The following is a 24463-nucleotide window of genomic DNA, read 5'->3' as shown; positions in this document are numbered from 1 at the left end:
CAAACCTATGGTCTTGAGTATGCTAGGTAAGTGATCTACCAGAGACCTACATCCCAAGCCCAAGTGGTCTCCAATGGTGAATTAAAGGAACAGAAGGAAGTGTCTGGATTTTTCAGGCCATCTAACTGCTCGTTTGTGTGATCACATTTAACTAATCCAAAATTCCCATAAGACCATGTTATTTTTAATATTTACAGATTAGTTGGTCCCAGAATACCTCTCTTGTACTCTAATGCCATGTAGAACTTTCTGGATAAGAGGTGCAATGTGGTGGGGAGAGTGGGAGGATTCTTAGGCCCAAGATCAATATGGAAGTGCCTTATCCCTCAGACAGCCCGGCCCAAGGGTCAGATTCTTTAGTTTCGTTGGCCACGAAGGTCTTAAATAAATTATGGGATATACTGGTATTCATTTATGCAGCGCACACTGACATCTAATGAATGCAACATCTCTGCTTATCATTCTGAGCCGTGCCTTAGCCAGTTTGGCTTGCTCTGGACAGCAACGAGGAAGTTGGCCAGTGCTCTGGGAAAGACCACTCCGAATACCTGCCCAGTGTTTCATTCCTTTACTTCTCTCTGCAGTTTAAATAGAGTTATTTGTTATTTCCGCACCCTTGGCCATCTTGTGGTTTTCCTCTAACTCAAGTTTCAAGTTCTTGAAGCCCTTAAAGTTCTTCCAAGACAGAGGCCACAGTAAGGGCCAAACAGGAACCACAAGTTTAAGGAGTAAGCCCATATCCCCACAGAGATTTAGGAAGTGAAAGTGGAGGAGACCCATTTAAATCTCAAATACTGGATTCTTTTTTAGTGTAAGCATGTCTCATGAATATATTTAAATGACAACCCTAGTTGTAAACATGTAGAGAAAAAATGAGGGAGTGACCACCTCTTGAAACAAACATACCTTGGAATGAAGAGACTTGGATAGAATCTATTTATCTTGGGAGTCAGACAGTTTTCTGTCTTTTGCTTGCCTGCTTTCTTGTTTTCCTTCTTTCCTTCCTTCCTATTTATTTATTTAATTGTACTGGGATTTGAACCAAATGCTTACATGTGAGGCAAGTGCTCTTCTATGTAGCTACACCCCGGCCCTTTGTTTCCAGACAGTCCCACTGCATTGTCCATGCTGCCTTTGAACGTTCTCTGTGGTCCAAGCATACCTTAAAATTGAGATCTTTCTATCCCAGCTTCCTCAGTAGCTAGGAGTAAGGCATGGACCACCAGGCTTGACTCAATTTTTAAGGGTTTGTTTCCCTAACACATACATATTTGCAAACTGTGCACAATTTCTTATTTTTATTTATTTTGCTGCTGTTATATATCTGAAACATGTTGTTTTAAACGTGATCAATAGGGTGACTGAGTTCATCAAGTGATTTTAAATATATGAAAGTATAACTGTCAAAGGGCATAAACATTCTTTTTTATTTTTTAGAGAAAGGTTACACAACTTATACTTTACATGAAATTTCATAAAAAAGATCTAGATCTGTATATTTATTAAAGATTCAGATATAGATGGCTATAGAAGAAAACGTTAAAATTGGTGCTAGAATAATATTCATACGTTATAATGAGTGGGATCAGGGGTGGCTCTAAGCACTTTCTTGGGCATTACACAAATGTTTCTTTAAATAGATAATACTTTTGTTCTCATTCTTGTGTGGTTATCTCAGCCCTTCTCCTGATCATCATTTTAGAAGTTGAAAATGACAGACTTTTAGCCTAAGAAAAAGCCAATTGTGCATTTTCTACTTTCAATATATGATTAAGATCTTTGTCCAAGCCTGATATGGAAGAGTAAAGATTAAAAGAATAGAATGCATTCTATCCTCAAGATTTTTGTCTCATAAATTCATAATCTGTTAGCAAACATCTTTGTTCTTTTAAGAATGGCTGAAAACATCCAACTTCTGGGAAAAAAGAATAAATGGACATTTGTTTTACTATTGTGCATGTTGTAAAAAAAAATACCATTCAGAGCATTCATTGAATTGTCAGAATCCTGATTGATGGACAGGCATTTACCCCATTAATAAATGGTAGCTCATACAAGAACATTTCATTATCCTCAGAAATGCGGAGGTTGAACTCCCCCATTGTTAAGAACATGCTAAAAGATTTGAAATCAAAAGCAGTTTTTTTGGTCTAATAGATGAATGGAAGTTTATAATTCAGATTGTGTAAATGCTCTATCAGATTTTGTTCACTTAAGCCAGGAACAGTGAATAAAATAAACTCACAGATTACATCTTTCTACATATGTAAGTTAATATAAACTAAGCTTAGCAACCCTTTCCTGCTACATTCACATGCAGAGTTTGGAGAGGATGAACCTGACTGGGCAGTCAGAATGGGAACCAAGAGGGAGGCACATCCAGAGGAAAGGAAGCCAATACATTGCTCACTAGTGAATCAGACATCCCCTCCTGTCTGGGGTGGGAGTGGAAAGTGTCCTGGGCAGAAGGAGTGTTCTAGTTCCAAATGGGGGAGCTGTGCTCAAGAGTGGGTTAACCCATTTCTTTCCTTCCTTCTTCCTCCCCCCTTCCCTTCCTCCCTTCACTATCTTTTGAGTGAGACAAGATCTTGTACGTTGTTCAGGTCAGTCTCAAACTGTCCTTCTTTTTGTCTCTGCCTCCTAGTGCTAGGATTAAAGGCATGGAACACTATCGGCGGATCTGTTTCCTCTGGGTTTGTACAAGGCAAAAATCGAACAGCTGCGCGGGGACACAGGCAGTCAGTGGATCCATTTTCGTCGTGGTGGCTGCACCATAGGAAAGAAACCATATCCAGGAAGGAAGGGGACAAGGGTGGAGGAGACACGAGGTGTTAGATCAAGTGGGCCTTTCTTTCTAGGACTCTCCTCACTTAGTTCTCAACTCTATTTTGTTCACACCTGGGAACATTTCCTAGGACGTTGACACTAGCTAGCAGGCTCTGGAACAGAGTGAATTAGGTCTCCGTTTTGAAGCCGAATTACACAGTAGTTTTTTTTTTTCTCTAAGCAAAGCAGAAATTGTGATATTACTGTCAAAGAATGGAATTACCAGACTGGCCTGTTACTTTCCACAGGTGAGGATTTTCATGAGTGAAAATAGTGCAATTATGTTGGGAGAAAAATCAAAAGCATACAAACGTGTTGCGATCAATAGACCATCAGAAAATAAAGAACTAAGCGCATTTTCTACGAAATAAAAATTAAATATCTTCAAATGAACAGAGAATGCCAAGCAAGCCAATCCCTATGAAAATAGGACAGGGCAGAAAAGTAAGTACGGGAGCCCAGTTCTAATATTCAGTAAACACCCTGGATGCTTGAAAAAAAAAATCAATAAACCTAAAGGTTAGGACAACTTAAAAACAACTGTGCTCAGCCTTGCACTTTTATAACTGATCAATTGAAGAGAAAATAACTCAGGGCTGTGTGTGTGTATGTGTGTGTGTGTATGTGTGTGTGCACGCACGCACGCACGCATGCTCTTGCTCTTGTGTAAGGTGTATGTTTGAGGAAGAGAAGAGCAAGAAGAGGGAACAGACTTCTTTTCACTTAAGGAGTCACTGCCATGATGACTAGGCCGTCCTAGCCCCCACGCCACCCCAGCAGTGCTACCGGAGGAGGAGCACAAAGAGAAGGAAAATGAAAGGCATCCCAGACAGCAGAGATAGTTTTAGCTGGGTAACGACATGAAGGTAAACGACTGGCTCAACAGTTAAACTAGGTGCAGACACTTTGGCCTGTAAGAACTCATACACAGGCACCTTGAGGACAAGGTACATGGCTTTCCTTGTAGTAAAGAGGCTGTGTGGGAGGGGCTGGCGTGGTTGAAACCGCCAAATCACAGAAAACCTCATGCATTCTGGTGAGGGCTCTGCATTCTGATGGTCGGTGGGAGCCAATGGATAGGGAAATTAGTACATGTATCCCATTTTGGTGACCATATAGTGAGGAGACTGAAGGGGGAAGGAGCCAAAGGCTGTAACACAGTGCAGAGGGTCATTCAACCATCCAGGCTCAATGTTGTTGGATATTTGGATGCTGTGTAAGGTGTATTTGCTGTGATTGGTGTAACAAAAAGCTGAATGGCCAATCGTTAGGCAGGAGTTATAGGTGGGATTTCTGGAGAGAGAGAGAGGAAGTAGGAGATGAATCTAGGTGTGAGAGAGACACGAGGAGACAGGGAGGAAGCAGGGTGGGCTGCATGTGACAGAACGTAGAATATTAAAAATGGGTTTATAACTGAAGTTGTAAGAGCTAGTTAAAAGCAAGCCTAAGCTAAGGCCACGCTTGCATAATTAACCAGTCTCTGTGTTGTTATTTGAAGGCTGGTGGTCCTGATGAGAAAGCTTGCTACAGCACAAGGGTGAAGATCGAGGAGAATAAATTACGGACTCCCTAGAGCAGTGTCTGCTTACCCTCATCAGCAGGGGGTATGAAAATCCATCTCTCCGTGTTAGTTTTGTCTATTCAACAGCTACTTAGGTTGAATTCAGCACATGTGCGTCGAGGCTCTACTGTGTACTTGGCATACATCACTAAACAGGCAAACACTCCAGTTCTTGTGAGAAGCACTTACTAACAGGGACATTTGGGTGACAATACACATAAGCAAGCTGGATGTAGAGTATATTAGAAGTTGACAGTGTCTGGAGGACTGGACTGTCTCCAGGGAGGGCACAGGGAGAAGTCTGTGGCTTTGAAAATCTGTGTAGGTACCTTTTGAGGAAAAGGTTGAGGGAGGGAGAACTCAGTCAAATGACATGTGAAAAGAGGTGAAATTTCTGAGCAGAGGCAAGAAGCAGGAACAAGGGACACATTTGGTGGGTTTGTGCCTGAGCCTTGGCAACCAAAAGATGAAGTCAAGAAAGACAAAGAATCAGAACTGTAGAGCCCTTGTAAGCAGCTGTGAGATTCTGGCTTTTGTTGGAATGAAGTGAGGAACAGTGCAAGGCATGGATTGAGGGAGTGCTTGGGTCTGAATGGAATCACCTTGAGCGCGTGAAGGAAGACAGCTGCTAGCAGGGGATGGTATGACACAGGGTGAGGCGTGAAGCCAGGGCAGACTGTGGAAGCAGTCCCGCCGTGATGGATTGGCCTGGCATAGAAGGAAATAATGAGTTTCTTTCTGGCTGAAGTGGCTGCATTGTGGTTATACATTTTGATGACAGAGAGAATGGAATTAAAATATCAGGTGTGTGATTAAAAAGGGAAATAAAAATACAGATTTTATAATAAGGAGAAGAGTTTTCCCAGGTGCAGACATGGAGATGCAAGGAGTTAGGACAACCAGTGGGGTTTAAGACCAGGAGTTTTATGGGGATGTGAAGAAGCCAGTTTGGTTGTGTTCACAGTTGAAGTACTATTTAAACAGCCAAGAGTTGTTGGGCATGTGGTGGAATATTTGTGTCTCAGAATGAAGAATACGGGTCTAGGCTAAAGACTTAAGTTAAGAAGCAATCAGCATGAAGATGGTGTGAAAAGACAGGAAGTTGGGGGAGACCACCATGATGGTTAATCTTCAGGGTCGATTTCATCGGGTTTGGAACCACCTAGTAGATGCGCCTCTGGGTATGCCTGTGAGCATGTTTCCAGAAAGGTTTAACAGGAGAGGAAAGACCTACCCAAATGTGTTACAGATTAAACAGAAAGGAAAAAAAGGAGAAAGCAAGCTCTGCACTAGCATTCATCGCTTTTTGCTTCTTGATTGTGGACACAATGTGACCATCAGTCTCTTGTTCTACCACCGTTTCTTCTCCGCCACGATGGGCTATATTGTTGCAAACCACCAACCACCAACCAAAAGAGCCTCCTTCTCCCCTAACTTGCTTCTTGTTATGCGTTTTGTTACAGCAACAAGTGAGGAATTAATACACTCTACAAGGAGAAGAGCATAGATGATAAGAAGTGTAGAAGCGAAGGCTGGGGTCAACAATGCTAACGGGGTGGAAGAACAGGATGGGTAAGTCAAGCCGAAAGAGCAGTTGCAGATCCTTGTGGAACCTATACTTATCCTCACCACACCTGCTCTTTCACTTGCTATCATATCTGTGTCTCACATCTCCCGCATTTTCAGTCAGCATACTGGACTCCCAATTGCAGGCATGGCAGACATGCCTGTCTTATTGCTCAGTGTCACCTCTTACCTACATTGCTGGTTTCCTAGCTGTTTTTCCCTCTCCACTCTTGTCTTGATGATCTGTTCGACAATGTACAAGAGACTTTTTTTTTTTCTGAATGAAAAATCTGATTAAGTTGTTTTTCTACTGAACAAAAAGACACCACCTTCGGAAATCTTGAAAGCCACACATGATCTTTCCAGACTTACCCTTGCGATTGCTAAACTAACCATTCCATTCTCCAGTTTTTAAAGCAAGCAATGTGCTCTCCAACTTTGGGTGTTGGCATGTGTGGATTTCTTTACAGAGCACTCTTCTGTTGCTTCACCTGGATAAGCCTCTTCTGTTTTAAGGTCTAGCCTTAGGAGACTCAGCCGGGAAGTCTTCTTGATGACGCTCTTGCCTTCTACAGGAAAACAGGAGCTTTCTCAGGTGCCTTCCCCTCATCTCACCCTCATCACACTGCATGGTGATGTGTGTTTCCTTCTAGCCTGTGAGCTTTAGCATCAACTCCTTAACTATTGTCATTACATGGCACTTAGTAAGTACATATGGCAAAAAATAAGAAACAATTAAATTAATATCTGAAAGCATGGTCCTGAAAAAACAATTTGTAAATTTAGACAGAAAGGGATGACAGGACCAGGGAGATGTTAGAGAGAGAGAACATTTATGTGCTAATGGTTCAGCATAGCTGCTGATCATAAGAGAGTCTGAGACGTCAAGATGGTTTAATTAATAGTTCTAAGGCGCCAGCTAGTCATTCAGGTGGAAGTGTCTTACAACCTGTCGATGGTAGTCTAAGGAAAAGAAAGAGTCAAAGACAGAAATCTGTGGTCCATTGGTTCATCTAAACTTTAAATGCTGTAGTCTTCACTGTGAGAGCAATTCACTTAAACTTTATGCAGCATAAATATCCATAATCCAAAAATCAAGAATGCAAAACCCTCTAAAATCGGCCATATTTTGAGTACCTGCACACTTGAAAAGTTTTGAATTTTGGAGCATTTTTTAATTTTGGATATTTATTAGGGCCACTCACCTAACAAAGTCTATGGAGATATTCTAAAACCCTAAAATTTGAAATATTTCTGACCCCAAGCATTTCAGGTAACAGAGAGCACTGCCTTTATTCCAAAGATATAAAGAAATATTGTAGACAAAGGAAACATGGAGACATTAGATTGGATGATTTTTCATAGCTAGAGCATAACTTTCAAGAAGGAGGGAAGAAATCAGACATACATCATGGAGTGTAGTGTATTCCACAGAGCGGGAGAGTGGGAATAAAACAAATGTCCATTAGCTTTGGCAACAAGCAGACTTTCTTGGCATATGGAGGAGACTACTTGAATCAAATGAGTCAGGCAGTGAATAGGAAAAAAGAAAGCAGAGAAAACAGGGTACGCATATATTTTCAAGAACTCTTTCTTAAAAGATAAGACAAATCAGAGCAACTACTTAAGCAACTGTTTATTCAAGATCCTATCAGCACGCCTTACATCTGTGTTTTATTTCTTTCTTGAAGCGGCAGCTAGTTGCAAAAGGACTGAATGAAAAATGGTTACGGAGACCTTAAGGATAGGAGGGGAGGGGCCGAAAGGAGGGCAGGCAGATCAAGGTGATCAGAGGTGCGGGGGAGACTGGGACCAGGATCATAGGTTGAAAAGACCACTTCACTCTCCAAGACATACTCAAGGAGGGAATAACGAGTGATGGGGAGACCAAATGGGCTTCTGTTACTCTCCAAATACGAAATGAAATCTTGCACTGAGAATAAGGAAAGCCACAGACAACTGAGAACTTGAGAGAACCATCAGAGTTTGCAGTCATTGCAGTGGAAGGATTGGATAGAGACCTGTAGAGGAAGAACTCGTTGTAGACTGGCCAAAGATGGGGGGGGACCAAGAACAAAACTCTGTTTCAGGATGCTCCCATCTTAAAGCACTTAGCTTTAAGCCTGTTAGCACTTAAAGCCTGTTCCCACTGAGCTTGTACAGAGTGAGCAGGCTGAATTGAGAAGCAGATGGCTACACGATTATGACCTCTGTAGCAAATTCCTTATAATGTTTACATAATTCATCAGATCCATGGCCCTTTATTAAGAGGAAATGCCAGGCTCTGATTATTATTATCTCAGAATGAGATTTATTGAAATCTGGAAGAAATAACTTCTGGGGAAAGCAAACACATCAAAACAGATACTCCTCTCTCTTCAATAAAGCCAATGACCTAAAGATGTTGAAGAAATGAATCAGATATAATGATCATCTAATTCTGAAAAGCAAAACCGTTTTAGGAACTGTGAGGGAGGCTTGATCCTGAATTCCAGTCTAGTTATTCACTTAGAATGTTTAATAGCAGTTGGAAAATAATTAATTAACTTACGACACAGATTCAAGGGCTGCCACCTTTCAGTGCCATTAATGAAACTGCCTGGGATTTTATCTGTACTTCTCTGGTGATTTAAAGAGCATTTTTAAAAAGCTCCTTGAAGACCAGATGAGCGCTTAAAAGTCACTGGGCTTTGGCATATAGATTGCAAGGGACAATCTAAATATGTGCTAGTCAGACTGAAATAAAATCGACAAGACTCTTAATTTTGACATGACAGAAAAGCATTTCTGAGAAGTCCAAAATGTATATTCCTTTCTGCTTGAAGTTCTTCCCCTGTCAACCAACAATAGCTAATGAATGTTTAAACCTAAGGACTCTTGGCTTTTAAATGACATATACTTGTTGGCTGTCTTTGTGTTACGTAAATAGTGTGGAAACCACAGGCTCTCTTTGGACAGCGTGGCCTCCACCTGGAAGTGGACAGAGAGGTTCATGTCCAAATGTGAGGGCAGGGTCAGATGACAGCTGCCCATTTCACCACCTCAGATGAACAAAAATACAGTAAGTAAAGACAAAAAGAAGGAAGCAACGTGCATTTTCCTCAAATCTTTAGATCACTGTCTAAGTTTATTCAAAATATGAACTTTTCATTCCTGATACACTCTGGCATGGACTCCGTTATAGGAAACATCCAAAGAAAGGCTTCCAGATATGTCCTCAAGGGACGCTAATTCACAGCCACAACAGATGATATTTCAGTGGAAAAGGATCACAGATATGGTTCTTAAGACCATAGCTTTTTCACAATAATAATTCATACATTATAATGATTCTATAGGATAGAAAAAATTTCTATGTAAATGGTACAAAAGTTTACAAACTTGTTGAGTTTAATGCCATGACTGTCTCTGAAAAGATGAACTTGACACAGGGTATGAGAGTTGACTGCAGAGTGCTTAGAACATGCCACTGATAATAAAAGCTGTGTTTCTGCCTTGCATTCCTGCTATTCTTACTGGTAGACAAAGATAGGATAAACTTAGAGGCCAGTTTACATCTGGATAGTTATATTAGTAAGCTTTGCAATGAAATATGTGAGGCAGCTAACTTTATGGAGAAAAGGTTTACTTGGCTCATAGTTTTGCAGCCTCATGGGCACAGAGCAGTTTTGGTGAGGCTTTCACGGGGAACAACAGATAACAGTGACTAGAGTATATTAAGTTGGGTGCTCACACCTGGAGCCAGGAATCAGAGGGATAATGGTGTCCCACAAGGCTCCAGTAAACTACGTATTCTCTACTGCTACCCACCTTTTAAAGAGCTATACCACCTCCACCTACTTGCACCTTAAGGAGAAAGTTCCTTATTCATGAACTTTTTGGGTGACACAACCATATTCAAACAATAATACAGATGACAGTCTACCTTCTGTGAGAATTAAAGCACGTGTGACAGAAGAGAAGGGAAGCTTAGACTCTACTGACTACTTGATGTGTGTGTGTGTGTGTGTGTGTGTGTGTGTGTGTGTGTGTGTGTGTAGGTGTGCACACACATGTGAGGCTTCCATTGCTGATTTCCCACCTTGACCTGCCTCTTTCCCATTGAGGATGAAGGCAACAATTAACAGTGGGCTATGGAACCTTACAGAGTTTTCAGAAGAAGAAATACAAATGGCTAAGAAATATTTTGATAAGTGTTCATCGTCATCAGCCATCAGAGATATGCACATTAAAAGTACTTTGAGATTTCATCTTCCCCCAGTCAGAATGGCTAGGATTAAGAAAACAAAAGACAACAAATGCTGGCTAGGATGTGGGAAAGGAGAACACTCGCACACTGATTGTGGGAGAGAAAACCGACGCAACACCTGTGGGCATTAGTGTGACAGCAACTCTACGATTTAACCCAACTGTACCACTTCTGGGCATATATCAAAAAGGCTCTATTTCCTACTGCAGAGATAATTGCTCATCTATGTCCATAGTTGCTTCAGTCACAATATCTGTAACGTGAAAGCAGCCTAGATGTCTACCAACTGATGAATGAATAATGAAAATGTGATACCTATATTAAAATGGAATTTTATTTAGCTATGGAGAAAAATGTAATTATGAAATTTGCAGGTAAACGCATGGAGCTAGAAAACAGAAGACTGGATGAGGTAACGTAGAAAGATGAATGCTGCATGTTCTCACTGATATGTGGATCCTAATGTCAAATCATTAGATTTTGTGTTTAATTTGGAGTACCTATTGAATCGGGAAACTAGAAATGGGCCATTGATGGGAAAGGCAAAGAAAGATCCCCAGGGAGGAGGGCTAATAGAACAGAGGCCATATTAAGGGGGAAAGGGGGAATAATGGGGAGGGAGGTTTAAGTGGAGGGAGGGATGGGAGGGTAGGGCAGAGGAAGGAGCTAGGGTGGGCCAATTAACACTGAGGATGTTTGAGAAAGCCATGTAGAAATCTATTTTATAAGATTCATACATATATGTATTCCTATAGCAAGGTTTGGTGGGAGCTACCCTACATAGCAGATCATGTTCATCCCAGAAGACATAGGTTGCCAAATAGAAAGCCCAGTGCCAGATGTGAGATACATCCCCTTGAGATGTTGGCCAGAGATGTCCCAAAGACCCCAAAATACTTTAGGTTATTGCCATTACTCTTGTTTGAGGGAGAAGAAGGTTCATCAGCGTTCTCCATCTGTGAACGCTGTGAGCTACAATAGTGACCAGCCAGATACAGTCAGGGGTACATGGAAAGTTAAGGGGTAAACAACCGCCTTCTGATTGCACTTAAGGCTCACTCCATAGGAGGAAACACATGTCTGTTAACTGCAAATCTGGGCTGCGGAGCCTTCACCCCATGAAGCCCAAAATAGTGAACCAACTACCATCATTTTTGCTAAATTGTCATAGTACTAAATTTCCCTCTAAATTTGTATCTCTCTACCAATGGACTAGTGCAGCTCTCTGGTCTCATCAGAGAAATTTCTTCATATAGTGCATGGTGACTAATAACATAAAAGGATCATCCAAAATGCCTGTGAAGTGCCCAGCCACAAATGAGACATCGATATCAGACCCTTACCCTCAGGCTCAGGAACCACAGTGGAAGAAGCAGGTGAAATATTCCAAGAGCCAGAAATTGAGGAGCACCAGAAAAAAAAGCAGTCTCTTCTGGACACGATAGGACCCTAGACTCAGGAGCTCAGAACAGTTATGATCGCCTCCTCAAAACCTGCAGATCAAACCAGTCATTCCAGATGGAGAGGGAGGGGTGTCCATGAGCTCCCATTCCTAGCTGAAGTATTATGGCAATTTGACAGGTTCTGGGGGAGAAAGAGTCAGTTTTCTTTAAGGGTCTGGCTTCTAGTAGGTTGACACCACAACTGAGAATTGATGGGCTATATAAGATTTTATTTTATTTTTTTTAAAGACAGGACATGAAGTAGGGTGCCAGGAGGTGGGAGGGGATCTGTAAGGAGTTAAGGGCGAAGAATTGGGGCTGAACATGATTAAAATACATTGAAATTATCAAGAATAAAAATACCTTTAAAAAAGGCAAGCCAACAGGCAGCCTGGTTCTTCATTGGACACTGGGACTTACAGCGCACCTTGACCCTTGAAGTGTTTTCCTGTCATTCACGCCTGTTTTCTCATTGACCCAGTACCCCTCAAAAACTCCAGGTAGTATTGATTTTCCGTATCTGTGTCTTTAAAGTTATCACAAAAATGTTCTAAACTGGACAATTCTACATATTCTCTCGAATATATAAAGAGGTACTCCATTTATCAAGCCAAAAGACCTTTTAACTGGAGTCTTAAAATACTTGCAACACAGTTGTGTAATAAAAAAAAATGCATCATTATTATTAATGATTAAGCCAAGCAGGAGAACAAAATCAGACCAGTCTAAGCTGTATAAATAAGCTACTCCTTATACACAGTTATCTGTAATGAAATGCCAAAACAAGCTTTACCGATGATGTATGGTTGCAGCAAACCTTCAGAGTCAACGAAAAGAAATCTATAATTGTAATAACATAATTTCCCTTTCCTCTCCCATCTCATAAAATATAAGAAATCACCAAATTTTGCTACCCCACATGTTGCATGCTCCGAATGAGGACGGGTTTCTGAGGGTAATATAAGATGGGCAATTAGAAATCTAAGTCTGCATCAAAACAGATTTCACTGCCTGTTCCAGTCCAGTGCCTCCCCTCTCTCTGCAAAGCAGCCATGCGTTTTATCCATGTGCATTTCAATTGCATTTAAAGCTCCATGTTGTGTTGAGGCCAGTTGGAAAGTACAGTTGCCAGAAACCACACACAAACGGGAAATCTAGTGAGAGCAAGAAGGTGGTTTTCTCCACACAATGGAGTTCAAAGATGTGTCATCCATGCTATTTGGAGCAAAACCCAATAGCACCCTTACCACTGAGCACTCCCTCACCCCCTTGTACACGATGGAAGTTTATAACTATAGGATATGTTTTCTAAGCCTGTTTGAACTCGCTGCTCTTCCTATGCACACATATACCTTCCCCTTCCTGTGCACAGCTTTCAATCAGTAAGAGTGTCAAGGTGGGCGGAAGGAGGATGACAGGAATAGTAAAAGAGGGAAAATCAATTTCCAGAAAGCATATGGTAACAACAGAATATTTAATCAAATTAGCCTAGAAATTCCTTCCTATTTTCGGCACTCTTTGCAAGCCAGTTGCTTCACGGTATAAAATGAATTTCAATAAATGTCATATATTTAGTTAGATGGCTTATTTTTGAAATTTGCCGAAACAGGTCAACACACTCAGAATAGATCTTATTCTAAGACATGACGGATGGATATTGATATTGAATACAAGGATTGGCATTAGGTAAAAGGTTCTGAACTGAAGGAAAAGTCATTCCCTTAATACTCAACTAGGTATTTACTGAATACCTACCTACAATGTGAAAGAAGGAAAAAAAGATGAATATTTGGTATATATACATATGAATTTTACCATATATATGTTACAAAGATGAGGGATGTCAAAATATTTCCTTGGCATTGGTAAGGACTTCAACTGGGTACCATTGGAAGCAGGTCTCTGAAGGTACTAACAGTTTTCACATTGTGTTAGTAGCCTTTCAATAAGCTGTGCTGAGAGTTTACACCTATTCCAGACTTTTTAAAGACGCCATTTACTAACCCTCAGCAAAAACCAGCTTCATATTTTTCTTGAAAAACAGTGGGTACTTCCATGATTTCAAAGATTTCATAGACATCAAAGAGCTCAGAGGGACATTCAGTTTATGGGTAATGGTTTAAGGTTTAGTGAATCAAAAACACATGGATTAAATTTCCCTTAAAAGACCCCTCGGTTTAAAACTCAAAGAGAGAAAATGCTCTGGCTTCAAGCTAAGCCAAAACTTATTTTTAAAAGTCAGTTTGAGTTGTCTTATGGATCGAACACTTGGCTGGGCTTTTCTTTCCCACGTGAACAGGCCTCAGAGGAGATGACTTAGCTCTCCTAATTCTGCTACACAAATTCACTCCACCTCTCTCTCAGAGTTTGGACGACTACCTGATGTCAACGGTCAGCAGTTGGAATCATTTTTGGATCCCCAGGTCATTTTGTTCTAATATACAACTTCAAAACTGGACCTGAGCTCCTAGGTGCTATCTCAGATTGCTAACTAGCCGGCAACACAGCGTCATTTCAAAACAGGAAAAGGGCTGTAGTCTTAATATATGCACTGCTTTATGGTGTATGATTATGTTTGTATTTAAAATAGTAGGAAAACATACAGTACATAGTCTTCCTTTCTTACACAATGGCCTTCCGGAAGGCCGCTAGCCTCAGCACTTTAGCTAGTGTTTAGGATTAAAGGAAACAGGTTCGTACATAACCTATGAGGCTTTATTCCTTTGGAAAAGCAGATTGCAACATGGAGCTGATTGCTTTGAAAGGGCGTGCAAAGCCAGCAAGGCACTGCACGTTTTGAGTTTTAATAGCAGGGGGAAAAAACAAGGAGGGAGAGGCTCAATCAGATCCAAAATAAAGAGCCAATACTCCAAGAGGAGAGCCTCGTCTGAAGGGGCGAACTTGGAAATGAAGTTCACATGCAAAGTTATGATGGATTCAGGTTTCAGAAAATGAGTGCCTCAGTGTAAGAACGAAATAACGAGATTATCCTGTTGCTTAGAAATGTCCACAGCCTGATGCAAAGCATGTGGACTGGTCAGTTTAGAGAAATACGTTCTAATAGGTGATGGATGATAAAATAGTCTTTTCTTTTTTGACTTAATTTTCCACAGTAGGGACTTTTTCCCCTGAGAATTCTAGAAAAACCAAGTGCTCTGTTTAGAAGGTATTCTAAGATGATCTGGCTGTGTGTGCTCCTCCACTGGACAGTTCCCGAAGGAGCCACACCATGGGGCAGGGCACAGTTAAGGCCACATGAGGCCAAATCTAGCCTGCAGACTCTCGGTCCCTCTTGGAGGTGTAGTGCTTTAAACACGCCAAGTTAACATTTTAAAACTGGGAGCCGTGTGGATTCTCTGGAAAATTTACAAGACAGCCACCATGTTGGTTCACGACACCCAGAAAGGCCACGTGATGGATCCAATGATGGTTGCCAAGAGGTGACCGTCCCCTCTTGGGTGGAACTTCCGTCAGTACCTAGGAAAAATGGTTAGTTTTATCCATTTAAGCTACCTGTTTGCAAATCTTTATACAGGACAGGAAGAAAAGAGAGAGATCCAGTGTAGCGTCTTAATCCAGAAGGTAAGTGACACAGAGAGAGGAGCAGACTGGAGTGCTCTGCACACAGGCTGCACACCGTCAGCAGCTGCATCACTCGCCGCCACCCACCTGCCACCCTGCAAAGGACCAGCAATGACCACACAGGTTTTTACTGCCCACAGAGTCCGCTGGGCCAGGCTCAGGACAGAAAGTAAGAAGCCTTCTTAACCTACTGGGCCAATATCTCTAATATTGGACCTGATGAATGTAGAGAACTGACATGAATCATTTCCCATGTGATAAACGAAAGGTCTGGGACACCTTTGTATCTTCATCTTTGGGGCTAAAGCTATTGCTAGGAGGCACTATTTTTAAGAACACCCCACCTTCTAAATGAGAGACTGTGGACAGCTGTGCAGTGTGCAATTTCAGAAAAACACAAGAACCCAAGGGTAGTGTGGAGGGGACTCTTGGTGTTCACACGCTATCTCCTTAAGGTTCTGGCTAAGATCATCCTTGACGTGAGGCCCTTCCCACATCTCATTGCTGGATTTCCATCACTGCTCCCATCCTTCTTACCTGTGATAGTGCCCATTCTCCTTCACCACTAACATACAACATGCATTTTATTTACAGATTTCTTGTTTGCCTCCCTCAGCAGAAGAGAGTGTCATGAGGTCACAGTTTTGCAGGGCTTTATCCCCTACAGAAACATTGCACACTACAATTATGCCTAGTAGATGCTCAAAAGTCTACCAAACTCCCAGTCACATTTTTAGGAGAATAGGAGCTCGGCTTTCATCAGTGCCTGTGATGCTCAGGCCACATCTCACAACCGCTTTTCCTCGATGGCTCAGAAGTACACTGTCTGGTTTTCACCCTTAGGATATATAATTTGTATGGACCATAGGTTTTTACGGAATTACTATATGGCCCTGTAGCTAAGTAATTCGATGCGAATTAAAATGGAGAATAACCTGCATAAACAAACGTACTAGCACGCATCTATCCAAGCACAGAAAGAAATACATAGGCCTTTGCGATTCCAAAGTTGATTGTTCCTCATTTCACAGTGCTCACACCTCCTGTTACAAACACCACACGTGTGATTCTTCCCTCAATTACGTTTTATAGCTTATAAAAGCACGTTCTTCATTTTGTCCCTTGAAAAGCAAAGGAGTCTGATTTTACTGGGTGTTTTTATTAAAACAAAACCCAAGGGGAATATAAATGTTAAACAATTTAACACAGCTGAAGAAATATCTGAGAATGGGCTTTCTGATGGACAGGCAGATTACAAAGTCACTTATAGCTCTTAATCTGATAATGGGCAGAAGACCCCACACATATGAAGACAGGCTTTTTTAAAAAAAAAAAGTTAAGAGAAAAGTAAAAAAAGAAATTGAGGGGGGTGGCAAGGGTGGGTGGCCGGGTGGGTGGGAGAGGGGGTTGGAGACCGGGTGTGTTACCAGGGCGTAGAAATATTATACTCATCTTGGTCTCTAATCAGTGCCTCGGTGGAAAGTTTTGCTGGATCTAACCTCTGCTGTTTGCTGGGAATGGGCTGAGAAGCAGAGTGAGGCTCAGGCCAGCTCCCTAGTCTATAATGTGGAACCCTGAAAACCTTAAGATGAGCTGTGCTGAAGCTTCCTGAAATGAGCAGAAGCAGCTTAGACATCTGAAGGTCTTTGTATTTTAGTCTTTAGCAAATGAGATGACTGAGTGTCTTTTTCATGTAATGTTTCCTTAATAATTATGGATTCTAGCTCCATTTCGTATGTGTGCTATCTAGCTACACAATTAGACTGTAAATTTCTCAAGGGCAGATACATCTTATTTCCCTCCTCCATTTTTAGATATTCTCCTAGAACCAGCATGGATAATGATCACAGTAAACTTCTTTGCTATTTTTGGTGAGAAAAAAATGTGAGTTCAGTAGTGAATCAGTAAGTGTTAAGAACTCATAGTTAAAATGATTCTGAATTGATATTGGCCATGGTGCCTACTGCATATTACTGAGAGTTGGGTGTTATTTTGCACTGAGAAAAACCCATGAAACTCTGTCCTGGGGGCCCAGTATCAGACAAAAGTTGCAACACACACCAGTCAGGAAGAGGAAACTACTTCCCTTACACTTGAATTTCTGTATCCACCTTGTCCCTTAAGGGAGAGTGATAAGGACTTTAGGAGTCCTGGGCACAAACATAGTAGGCCAAAGGGTATCATAGGGAGGCTAGAGACATGGCTCAGCATTTAAGAACAATGACTGCTCTATCAGAGGATGCTCACAATTATCTGTAACTCCAGTTCCAGGAGATCTGATGCTCTCTGCTGGACTCCATAGGCGCCAGGAGCATACAAGGTGCACAGACAGACATACAGGCAAAACACCTGTACACATTTCCCCCTCAAGGGATAGGGAAAAGAAGTACAGATGGCTCTGGTGATGATCACTACGTGGAACGCCAGTGAAGAAGAAACCAGACAAGTGAGTGAAATGCGAGTGAAGCCAAGAGACAGAGATGAGAAGCAAAGGGGTGTAGAAATGGAGGGGATCCGGATGCGTGATTAGCCATGCCTGACCAGGGGTATGAACCAGAGAGTGGCACTTGGACAGTCTCACAGTGTCAGCCCTTCTGTGTTATACTCTTTGTTCTGAGAAAACCACATCTGAGAAAACCTTTACCTGCGGTTATTACATGGACTTGCAAAAGGAAATCCGACGAACTCTACAAACTATTTATTTCTATCAACAGCAGCGTCAATTGACTTTTTAAGTGTATTTCTAAGGGCAGTCCTCATTAAAACATTTTTTTAAAAAAAGTTCAAGACAAACCTGGGGGAATTGTTTACATGGTCTTAGAAATAATAAATTGTAGGTATTTGCCTTGTTGAGAAAATGGTTATTTTCCTCTCAGTGTAGACTTAAAAGTAATACCACGTTAAACTTTCCCATTAACTGCCTGCCACTAGTTCTCCTTTTTTATTTTACAGATTAAAGCTTGCCCTCAGATTCTCAGAGCCTGTTGTGGTGCATCCCTAGTGTAAACTCCCTGTTTCAAATGATCGAGAACAAAGCAGTCTGGGAAAAGGCAGCAGTTGCCTGATCATCCTCGACATGCTATAAATCCATCTTGTTTACGGTGAATATGGCTAAGTTAATAACTATTGACTAATGCACTGCTGAGTTTGAAAACTGACCACAGAATTTAAAGCACCTACGACACCCTTGTAGGTACACATTTTGGGTGCTATAAAATTTCTTATTGAAGATGTACATTACACGTGCGTTCTTTATCTGTCCAAATGAAATAAACATTGACTATATGACAACCTGCAATGGCAGAGCCCACAGCACCTCATTTCTGTTCCACAGTGGAAGTTTACACTTGAGAACAAAGCCGAGTATGCTTCCAGCTGGAGGGGAAAGCTATATACCTGTAAATAATCCAGGCAACATTAACAGTGTTCCCATAAAAGCACAATTTATGTCCCAGAAGCAAAGGAGAAACACCATGTACATCATTTTCAGATCATCTTCATGCAGAAAAAATTCATTAGTCAGCTATAATAGTTGAGCTGTAAAGGAAAATAATGTTCTTCTGAATCCATTTGCATGGCAATGTGTGTGTGGCTGGCTGTTGGAAGCGACAGAATAAACCTCCACCCAATGCTACAAAATGCGAACAGTCTTCTTAAAATTCCGTCTATATTCTCTCCAGTTACAGCTTTTACAATCTCCTCATATTCACGGACCGGTTTTAACTTGGCAATTAGGGACTCCTGATTCTTTTGCCTAAGAAAGTTGACAATATTTCACTCTGCCTCTGAGCTGCTTTGAACACAAGCCTCTGATAAGGCGAAACCCACTGGACAAGCATTCATGCGTGAGCCCCTGGAACCCTTGCCAACTGCCAAATTAGCAAATGGCTCTCCTAAAACATAAAAGGTAGGAAATGGGAAACCACAGTTTGGAGTAAATTCTGCATTGTACTTTCATTGGTGTTTTAATAATTATACCGGTACTAGCCAGACCGCCTGACCTCTGCTTATAATGTATTTCACCTCCACAGAGTCCCAGCAAAAAGATCAAGTAGGATCAAAAATGATGGATCACACACTCAGCGTGTTTGCCAGGAATAAAAAATTCAGACCATCCCAGGAACACCTGCCCTTTAGAAAGACCCCCCACATGCGGCAGATAAAGCCGGGCTGGGAACAAGGAAATAGCTGAGCTCAAACCTTGCAGGCTCCATCACCCTGGACAGGGTGACCGGATCCCTTTTGTAAGGGCTGAGTCAGATCGCAAGGGTAAAACTTGCCGAGCCACAGCGGCCCTAGAGCACCCATTGCTCCCAGCGCCCTGAGTCACACAGGTGGCCGTCGACAACACTCTCCTAAGGCGACAAGCTCAATTCTTGTTTGCACCTTCCCCGACCCCATCCCTTCAGTTTCCCAAGCCCCCGAGCTCGCACCCACCTCGGTGGTCTTGCCCTGCGGAGCTGCAGCCAGTTCCCTTAGCGGAACAAAGAAAGCGGAGGTGCCGGGAGAGGGTTGGGTGCTGGATTGACGCGGCTGGAGTTTGTACCTTGTGGTGCCCGGGAGCGCCAAGTCAGCCGGCCGGGACCACCCGCGCGCTCCGCCCTTCTCCGGCGAGTCAGCGGTCGCCCAGCATCTGGCTCCGCACCAGGTCACCCCGGCTCGGGGAGCTGCGGGCGCCGAGGCTTGTCCGGGTCACCTGCGGCCCGGGCCGAACCCCGCCGAGCGCCCTCGGACTGCTCCGCCCCTTCCCACACGCGCCCTGCCCGGCCGGTGACTCAGCCGGGCATTGGCGCTGCCCCGGGCGGGCGCGTCCGGGCTGGAGGCGAGGAGAGACCCAGGCACCCGCCCCAGCACGTGTCCGTTCGTCCCTGTCGCTCTCGATCTGTCCCACCGGTCCCTTGAGGGGCGGAGGTAGGGGACTGGCGGCACCCGGGGGTTGGGGGGATGGATGGGTGGGTGGGGACGGTCTCCGCCCTTCCCGCCACCCGTGCGCCTGGCCCTGGGGGGGGGGGTCGCTCTTCCACAAGCCCCGCCCCACCCCCCCGCCCTCGACAAGGTGAAACTTTCTAGGTGGCGAAGTTTCCCTCTCCCGGGCTACGCGCTTTCTCCTCCTTCCCCGGCTCTGGAGTCTGAAGCAAGCCCAGCGGGAGATCAGCGGCCCCGAGTCTCCCCCTCCTGGTGCTCCGGCAGCGAGTGTCACCCGCGCTGAGCGCACGCACAACCACACCCCCCCCCCCCCATCGCCCCGCGGGGCACCCGGGGGATGCAGCCTCTCCCACGCCCGCGGTGGCGGCCTCGCTCTCACCCGCGTGGACAGAGATCTGGGCGCCCCTGAAACAAGGGGCTCATTGTCACAGACGCTGGTGGGAGTGCACGGGCGGATTGTCCCAATGATTTCATTTTGTAACCATTATCCCCTACTATAATAACTCTAGATTCCTGGAGGAAGAACCCCAGGAGTTTAAACCCAGCAGAGGCTTCCTTTTAACTTTCACTTTTTCTCATAGCCGGACACAGGGTGATTAAATAGACAAATAGCAATCAACAAAACCAACACGGAAGTTCAAGTCTCGAATATTAAAAACTCAGATTTTTGAAAAGGATTTGGGGCAATAGTTAACTTACGAAGGTTTGCGTTTATGTACAAGAATTCAATAAGGTGAAAGGATTTAAGGAATCCACTGTCTTTTAGGGTGCCAGCTCTTTCCAACTGTTGTAAGAGCGGGTTTGATAATGGAAACAGATATGGATCTGCTAGCGACCGATAATTACTGACAGCTACTATGCAGGTGCAGGTGGCCCCACTACACACAGAATGAAGACTAGGAAAGTAACACATCCTTGTCTCATACATTTCCTATTACTGCACTATGAGCCCCGTATGTTACCAGACACTAGACAGAGCTATTTCAGTCCCCAGAGCTGTTTACCTCACTGCTCCTCAGTTTGATGGAAGAGGAAAGTTCCTATTACATTTTTGGAGTCCCGCACGGACTCATTTTGCAGATGAATAAAACAGTTCCGACAAGTTCCTAGCAAGGCCACACAGCTTAAGAAGCCCAGAGTTAGAACAGAACTCAGTTCTCTAATCTCCTTCAAGGGTCCACACTATGTCCAGTGGCTCCAGCCAGGCAACTGTGATTCAATACGGCCCTTCCAAATATCATGTGTCATTAGTGAAGGCAGGAGCTCATTCTAAAACTCTGGTGTTACTGTCTACAGGACACTGGACCTTTAAAAAGCCATCTTGATTAGCTTTAAAGTTTATAACATCTTTCAATAGAAGGTGTGAATAGATGAATTTTACACACACACACACACACACACACACACACACACACACAAAGCCATAGTTGTCTAAATGAATGATTAGAGTGCTGTTTCTATTTCCTGGTTTCCATAGCAATATGTTAACTGGATTTTTTTACATCACATGTAGTTGCCTTAACAGGTTTTCTGAGTTTGAGTGCTATGATAAAAATAGAAAAACAGAACAACAGCAACAACAAAAACAATTAAAGTTGTGTAAAGACCCAGAAAAGGCAGTACAAACAAACTGAAAAGTAGATTATACATGCAAGCAAGATATTATGTTTCTCAGGACTGAATTTTTCTTGTTTCTACCCAAGAACAAATTTTAGTTCAGTTTTTAAACTATGTTGAAATTATTATTTTGATTTATTAACCATAAACCAGGAGATAATAATTTGTAAAGGGAGCTAAGAATAACACAAGTAAAAGGATGACTTTGAGCAGTGTGTAACTTACACAAGCCCTGGACTGGCCTATTAGGAAAATTATTTCCCATCTTTAGAATGATGGCAGCAGGCACTTTCTCAAGATCGCAGGACTTCCACAATTCCATTCTTTTGCAGCGGACTAATCGTTCCTTGACTTTCTCAGGCTCTGTGGCATGGGTGACACACGGTATGATGAAGTGCTGCTGGTATTTTCCTCACCAGACCAAACCACTGTGGCCAGTACTGTTGGCTGGCTAAGCCGGCACCTGTTCCCAAGCTGACTTCCCTTCCCTGTGTTGCCCCCTCAGGCTTGAAAGAAAACTTCCCAGAACCCTTTGCAGCCAGCTATGGCTGTGAGGTGTCTGTCACTCTGGCGATGAAGTACAGAAGAAATCCGATGCTGCCTTTGGAAAGGGGGTTAATTTCTTGCTTAAAGGGGAAGAACAAGCGGGTGCCACCTCTTTTCCTTGCTTTCTGGAATTCAGAGTCGGTGTCTAAAGGAGAACTAGCCATCCTGTCACTATGAAAGAAGTTGATGCTAACACTGATGCATACATGCTTTCTCCCAGATTTCATGTCTGTGGGAAAAGCCCTCCAACCAGACACTCATAGCCAGGGTTTCTGGCACCTACGTCTTCAAAGAACTCAAAACGGATAAACCCTTGAAATGGGGAACAAGGTGTCCTGTAAACTGTTTGCATAGTACTCAGGAATCAGGAATTCAGAACCGTCTCTGCTTCTAGCTAGCTAACTGTGGACTAAATGAGGGTTCTTATGAGGATTAAACACAGAGCCAGTGTAAAGCATGGGTCCCAGAGTTTGGCAAAAGATAAGTAGACAAAAGACCTGAATTCTCCTCATCTGTGTGTTTGTAGACAACACACAGAGCCAAGCTGTTAAGATTTTATACATCAATCTTGGATTAGGCCTAATGGTAGCTTTGGTCAAGGGAGATGGTGACAGCCATCTCTTGCTCTAACTATGCTACATCCTTTCTGTCCTTTTTTTGCATATATCAGAATTTAGATCTTTAAAGATACCCTCAAGCTCATTGTTACATGGTATGCTTTTCGAAATAAAAATGGAGGTAATTTCCTTAGAACAAGGACTATGCCTTGCAAGTTATGAACGGGGCACACACACACACACACACACACACACACACACACACACACACACACACACGTAGGCTTATAGGAAGTTATTGTAGCTTTTTTGTTTGTTTGTTTTACAATGTAAATCACGGTAGGAAAACTGTGGGCTCTTCAGCCTCTCACCAACCTGTTATCATCTCCTGTATGGCATGTAGACTTTGGCTCTGGACATCATGTTCTGGTGTCAGCAGTGGTAGTAACCATGACTCTGGCCTCCATGTGTTGCTTCGTGCATCCCTGTTCCTTATGTTCCACACCTCCCCTGCCCTGTCGTTTCTGTTGCTGTGTTTAAAAAAATGTTTATACCAAAACCAATAGGACCATGACTCCTTGTGTTATTTCTGAGAGTAAATAAAATTCAGGAATATAGAGTTCCTATTACCTTTTCGGACACATATTTTGCACAGTAGAATAGTAAAAGTTCTGAAAATTCATGTGTGAGAAAAGAGAGCAAAACAAAGAGAAAATCCCTCTTAGCCTCACTTCCCCCACCATATTCCAAACTTAGTTCACTGCAGATTGCTTCCTTTGCTCTTAATATCCTCAGAGGCAATTTCCTATAAAATTACTTCACTAGATAACATATTTTGGGAAACTTGACTTTAAAGAAGAGGCAATGCCAGGTAAGCAGAGGGACAGACGGCTATGCCTTCAGTTGTGGATGGCAGTGGGAACTGAGCCCTTTCAATACGAAATGCTTCAGAGTGGCTTTGCATTGGTCATTTACTGATGTCTGCATCTCTAAAAATATCCCCTGTTAAGTCATCTAAGGATATGACCGAGTCTGTTCAATACTGAGGACAAAAAGACTGCTTGGCGACAAGCTGCAAGTGTCACAGTTTTAACCAGAAGACTGAGCAAGCTGTAGGTAGAAAAATTCAAGGTGAGAATTTCCAACAGGGTGCTCACATTTTGTTGGTGGTTTGAATTACTCATTTTAACGTAAAGATTCTGCCTCTGTCGAGCAGAGGTTTCATTTCCTAATAGTCCTCAATGTATCTGTTGCATACTTGGATATTTTTTCTTGTGTCCTCATGGTAAACTCCAGACCATGCATCATCCTTGCCTTACACTTAGGAAATCAAGCCTCAGAGAGCTCCTGTAGCCTATCCGAGGTTACACAATTGGCCTAAGGCTGTTGTTTTCATGACTACGCTTCCCACTGTAATGAATAGAAACTGTGAGGATGCTGGTGAATAATGCAGCCATTTTACTCCGAGCAGCAGAGCCTACTGTTTCTTCTTAATTTCCTTTCTTCTCTGGCCACAAAGTCAGCTGCAACCCAGGACGAGACCAATCCTCTTCCACTTACCCGATCCTACCGGGCTGAGGTTACAGTTCAA

At 42.8% G+C, this 24463-nt stretch overlaps 2 protein-coding genes across 4 annotated transcripts in view; one reads left to right on the top strand and one right to left on the bottom strand.

Annotated features, from left to right (window-relative positions):
• Window positions 1-20104, bottom strand: part of Met (MET proto-oncogene, receptor tyrosine kinase) — a 109562-nt gene extending 89458 nt beyond the window's left edge. For 2 of the 3 annotated variants that reach the window (XM_052719702.1, XM_052719703.1), the window contains exon 1: window positions 19664-20104. The gene's annotated coding sequence lies outside the window, so the exon portion shown is untranslated. The remainder of the gene's footprint in view (window positions 1-19663) is intronic. The other variant, XM_052719704.1, reaches the window with a different exon arrangement.
• Window positions 17619-23591, top strand: LOC128098742 (uncharacterized). Its single transcript, XM_052720137.1, has 3 exons — window positions 17619-17672; window positions 19636-20137; window positions 22275-23591. Exons 1-3 carry the CDS (start codon window positions 17619-17621, stop codon window positions 22490-22492), a joined length of 774 nt encoding a protein of 257 aa, XP_052576097.1. The 3' UTR covers window positions 22493-23591.
• The last annotated feature ends 872 nt before the right edge of the window (window positions 23592-24463 follow it).

This window comes from Peromyscus californicus, unplaced genomic scaffold (genome assembly GCF_007827085.1).
Source record: "Peromyscus californicus insignis strain IS unplaced genomic scaffold, ASM782708v3 Scaffold_6__1_contigs__length_162567912, whole genome shotgun sequence".
Taxonomy (NCBI): Eukaryota; Metazoa; Chordata; class Mammalia; order Rodentia; family Cricetidae; genus Peromyscus; species Peromyscus californicus.
The sequence above is the reverse complement of the archived record's forward strand: the minus strand, read 5'-3'. Positions and strand labels throughout refer to the sequence as shown.